Consider the following 5,674-nt stretch of genomic DNA (forward strand, 5'->3'; position numbering starts at 1 on the left):
GAGTGGATACCCATTCAATCGCCATTTTATAGGCAATTTCCTTAAACACCCCTTGTAGACCAGCTTAGTGAATGAGGCCTACTAATGGTAAGACTGACTTTTACTCATACATAATGTTAGACTTTTAATGTTATATATATAATATAGGGTGCATTTCATACTTTTAAAATACTATGTGGTCAAATTTAATAATTATACCTTTAATTCAATTAAATTGCAAACCAAAACTTTTATGGATTTATTAAATCTCTTTTAATTATACACCTTAATTAATTAATAAAACCATAAGGGTGTGATTTGAACTTTTCAAAACAATACTAGGGTTTTAGAATTTAACACTCCTAATTAAACCTTTTTAATCAACTTTTAAAATCCAAAACTTGAAGGCAAGTTTTGAAACATTTCAAAACAATTTAGTTTTAATCTATCTTAAAATTTCGAATTTACGACATTAAAATTTTAAATATTAAAACTCTTGATTTAATAATTAATTTGAATTAAACTATTAATTTAATTATTAAATCATAAGGGATTATCTAAATAATGAGGATAATTACCATTTAGACATTTAAGTTATCCTAATCCCTTAAATATCTATATAGATTTCGAAAATATGGATGGATAATGCAAGATCTTGAATTACCGTATATAACAATTAGAGGATAATTACAAGATATGGGATAATCCAAATCCCAAAAAATTAGGATCTTATCTTGGGGAGGAGGCAAATTTCGAAAATCAAGGGATTATAACAAACCCTAGATTTCGAAATTTAAGGGTTTAAGGAAAGGATTTGAAGATCTTATTCAAACTCTTGCAAATTAGGGTTTGCAAACCCTAATCTCGAAAAACCCTAGCCTCCTAGGGTTTATTGGCAATAAAACCTAATATGTCAAGTTCATACAATGAATAAACTAATTGAAAACAAGTTAACCAAAGGCTCTGATACCACTGATTGGTTATGTACAAACAATCCTATGTGAACATGCAACCCTAGCATTGGATCTATGTTTTCACTATTAGATACACAACATTATGAACACATAAAGAAACCCTAATTCTAGCATATAAGTAATCATATTAACATAAGAATAGGTTAATAATATTACCTTGATTGTTATGTAGCAATAACAATCCCAAATCTCCTTGTATTGACTTTGGAAGGCTTAGAGTCACAAGTGTCACTCCTCTAATGGCTTACAAACACCAAAAGCAAATGGAGAAGGTATAAAGAGAGAGGAGAGAGGTTAGAATTCGTACTTAGGACTTCTTGGGAACAAGTACACGAATTCTAAGGCCTTAGGGTCTTTATATAGGTGTAGAGATAGGGTTTCAGTCATTATCCTTATCTAGTTGCTTATCCACAAAGCAACCATAAGATAAGCCTTGAAAACCCTTATCCTTTATCCTTTAGATGATTTCAAGGATCCTTATCTCCTTGAATTCGTTCAACCCATATTTAGGATAACCATTACCATATTTTGTAACTATCACATAATTACAATTCAGCCCCTCTAGTTTAATTAATTACACTTGATCACAAAACTAATTTCTAATTAATTATTGACCAATATTAATTAAACAAATATGATTTCTCCTTTAATATATTATTCTTATTACATATTAATAAATCATAATAACCTCTCTCTCTTTATTTATTTCTCCAATCAAGTTGCTTTGGTGAAGGCAACCCAAAAGGACCATGCACCATCGGGTCAAGTACATACCAAAATAGTTATGGACTTAGACACTAATCCAACACCTCCATCCTTGATTCTTCCGGTAAGTAACATTGTGACAACCTAAATCTCTAAGACTCGAACACAGCAAATCCGAACCTAAGAACCTTGTGTTCTTCTCTTCTTCTAATCAATAAGAATGATTGAATGATTGAGACAATAATCGGGATTTGTTTGATTATTGCCTAAATCTCTAAGACTCGAACACAGCAAGTCCGAACCTTGACCTGTTGCTAGCAGAAATCATGTACCGATTATGACTAATTGCTTCAGTTCTGTTTTTTGTTTGTATATTGTCTTGTTGCTTCAGTTCTGTTTTTTGGTTGCTGAATTGTTTTCATATCGATCACTGATCAGAACTTGTTACCCATTGTTTTTTTTTTGTGATGTTTTCATATTGATCACTGATCAGAACTTGTATTTTTTTTAATTGCTTTGCTTCTAACCTGTTAGATAATTGATGATTTCTTTTGGGGTTTTCTAGTAAGTTATGGATAATGAAGATATCACTGTTGACAATAATGTGGAGGGTAACAATGAAGAAAGTGAGAGTGATGATTCAGTTAAAGAAGTTGCAGCACCAAATGACTCTCAAGGAATTGAAATTACTTCTACAAAGAAAAGGAAAACGAGGACAACAAGTTCTGATGTTTGGAAAAGTTTTACTAAATTACCTAGAAAAACACCAGATGGAATCCTATATTGTGTTTGCAAAAAATGTGGTAAAAAATATCAAGCAGATAGTGCTTGCGGTAACAGTAATCTAATTCTCAATCGAACAAAATGTGAAAATAATAATACTAGACAAATTGGTCAATATATGATTTCTTCTAGCAAAGGTGTAATGAATATGAGAACTCCAAAGTTTAGTCAGGAAAGACTTAGGGAATTGTTGATTGAAGCTATTGTTAGACATGACTTTCCATTATCCTTCGTTGAATATGAAGGAATTAGAAATATTTGCAAATACTTGGAACCAAATGCCAGTCATATTTGTAGGAACACAGCAAAGGCAGATGTCAAAAAGTTATATACAAGTCAGTGTGATAGACTTTGTGGCGAGTTGCTTAAATGTCCAAGTAGAATATGTTTGACTCTAATGCTTGGACATCTATTGTTACATATGGTTATTTGAGTTTGACTTCCCATTATGTTGATAGCAATTGGGTCTTACAGAAGAGGATTTTAAATTTTTCTGAATTTCCTCCTCCACATACCGGTGTTGCTATTGCGGAAAAGATTAGTGGGTTAATAAAAAGTTGGGGAATTTAAAGGAAGTTGTTTTCTATCACTTTGGATAATGCTTCCTCCAATGATGTTTGCGTTGGATTGCTTAAGAATCAATTTCTTTTGATGAATTCTTTAGTATATGATGGTAAGTTATTTCATTTGAGATGTTGTGCCCATATTCTTAATTTGATTGTTCAAGATGGGTTGAAACAAATTGATGTTGCTGTGGAAAAAGTTAGAGAATGTGTGAAATATGCCAAAGGATCGTCAGCAAGAAAAACAAGGTTTTTTCAATGTTGCTCACAAAATCTTTTGGACACTAATAAAGCTTTGATGCAAGATGTTCCTACTAGGTGGAATTCCACTTATAGGATGCTTTCTTGTGCACTTTATTAGCGACTAGTGTTTTCGCATCTTAGTTTGAGTGATTCTAACTTTCAAGATTGTCCATCCTCTGATGAATGGGAAAGAGTTGAGAAAATGTGTAGCTTTCTGAAAGTGTTTTATGATGCTACTCTTCAATTCTCAGGATCTCTTCATCCTACTTCAAATTTGTATTTCCCTCAGATCTTTGGAATACATTTGAAGTTGGTTGAAGAGAAGAAAAGTCTGGATGAGTATATGAATAAAATAGCTACTCAAATGTGGAATAAGTTCAACAAATATTGGGCTGATTTTAATCTTCTGTTAGCTATAGCCGTGGTGTTTGATCCTAGATATAAGTTAACGTTTGTTGACTTTTGCTATAAAAAACTTTATGGAGAAGGTTCATCACAATTTAAGGCTATTGAGAGTGGCCTTTATGAACTTTATGATGAATATGTGCAAGCATCAAAAAATGCAACCACATTCGAATCGACATCACATCAAGGGAGCAATGACAACATTAGACAAAGTAATGTTGGGGGAGATTCTAGTCAAAACAACATTCTTGAGGTAAATCACAATTTTTAATTATCATTAAATTCACTTTTATAGTTTAGTTTTTAAATATACTAAATTACTAATTGGTTTATATATATTATTTTTAATTATAGGAGTTTGAAAAATATGATAATGATGATTCGGGTTCCAATACCACAAGTCAATTGCATGTATACCTTCTTGAGCCAAGAGCTAAAAGAACTTCTTCTGTTAAAATGCTTGACTTTTGGAAAGCCCAACAATATAGATATCCAGAATTAGCTAAATTAGCTATGGATATACTTTGTGTTCCCGTTTCAACAGTAGCATCTGAATCGGCTTTTAGTCTTGGTGGAAGAATTCTGAATGAATATCGAAGTTCCATGAAGCCTGATGTGGTTGAAGCTTTGGTTTGTACTAGGGATTGGTTGTTTGGAGAAAAAGGTAATATTTCATAATTTATTCATATTAACTAAAATTTTGTATTAATTTTTTTTCCTATTCATTGTGTAGTTGATTTGAATGTGGCTGTTGACAACCTAACCCAAATTGTAATGAATTTGAACATCAACGAAGACAATACGGAGGCTACAAATTCCAACATACTTTAGGTGGACATTTGGTGAGTTTTTTCTTTCTTTTTATAATTATTTATGTAGCTTTTAAAATATCATAAATTTAATTTTGCATATTGTTTCTATTTGATCTTGAAGAAGTCGATGTTGGAGGAAGAAATGGAAATTGTAGCATGAACAAATTATCGCATTTGATTTTTGGATATGTTTGAACAATTGCACTTTGCATTAATGTGTTTATTTACAATTTTATGACTTTATTTTGAATGTTTAAGACTTTATAACTTCATTTTATTTGTATTTTTCAATTTCATTTTAAAATGTGTTGCTTATTAAATTGCTTATATGGGTTGGGTTTGACCCACTGACCCACGAACCCATATATTTATACGGGTTATATGGGTTGGGTTGGGTCAATGTATTCTAACCCGCCAACCCGCGAACCCGTGACCCGCCAACCCGAACCCAACCCAATTGCCAGGACTAATTTTAAGAGGTTCTTTTCGAGCCTTTTGAGCTTATTCTCCCATGCATGCATGTAAAGTTTGTAACTTTACATGCTAGATCAATCTTAGAAGCTTAGATCTATCTTTTGGTCATGTGTTGTACAACAGAAATCGAGAAAGACATGGACAACCTCGACTCGACAAGTTGTTCTTGAGACTCGACGAGTCCGAGGCTCGAATTCCCTTTTCTGTTATGATTCAAAGAGACCCAGTTGAGTGTCAGAAAGGTTTTAGAGGGTCGATGGGAGTAACGCACACTTATTGGGATAAGCCATAGTCCTGGAGTTCATAGGACTCGGCGAGTGCATGAGCCGACTCGGTGAGTACAAGGTAATCTCCCAACTTGTGACAACCCGATATTTAGAGACAATGAAATGTGACACCAGTCAAATATAGGTAAAAATTGAACTTACCTAAAATCTTATTTGGGTTAAATAAAGTGGTAGGAATCGTATCAAGGTTTTCGTACATATAAAGAACCCTAGAATCCGAGTTATAACGAAGAAGTTATGACCAACTGAAGATTCTCGGCAAAACCGGCAACACTGATAGACGTAAAATGCGAAGTTTCAGTACAATAAATTTTATCCTTAGGTATCTAAATGAAAGTTTTAGATATCATTAAACCGTAAAAGTACATAAAAAGAACGTCCAAATATGACTTCGTATGAGGAAGTTATGATTTTTCTAAGTTACGGATATAGCAGTAGACAGCTAAAAA

At 32.7% G+C, this 5,674-nt stretch overlaps 1 protein-coding gene across 1 annotated transcript; it reads left to right on the top strand.

Moving 5' to 3' along the window:
• Positions 1 to 2,229: 2,229 nt before the first annotated feature.
• LOC145029905 (zinc finger BED domain-containing protein RICESLEEPER 2-like) lies at positions 2,230 to 4,483 on the top strand. Its single transcript, XM_078978349.1, has 5 exons — positions 2,230 to 2,776; positions 3,106 to 3,253; positions 3,389 to 3,905; positions 4,007 to 4,316; positions 4,386 to 4,483. Exons 1-5 carry the CDS (start codon positions 2,230 to 2,232, stop codon positions 4,481 to 4,483), a joined length of 1,620 nt encoding a protein of 539 aa, XP_078834475.1.
• Positions 4,484 to 5,674: the final 1,191 nt, after the last annotated feature.

This window comes from Lactuca saligna, chromosome 2 (assembly GCF_052625555.1).
Source record: "Lactuca saligna cultivar CGN05327 chromosome 2, ASM5262555v1, whole genome shotgun sequence".
Taxonomy (NCBI): Eukaryota; Viridiplantae; Streptophyta; class Magnoliopsida; order Asterales; family Asteraceae; genus Lactuca; species Lactuca saligna.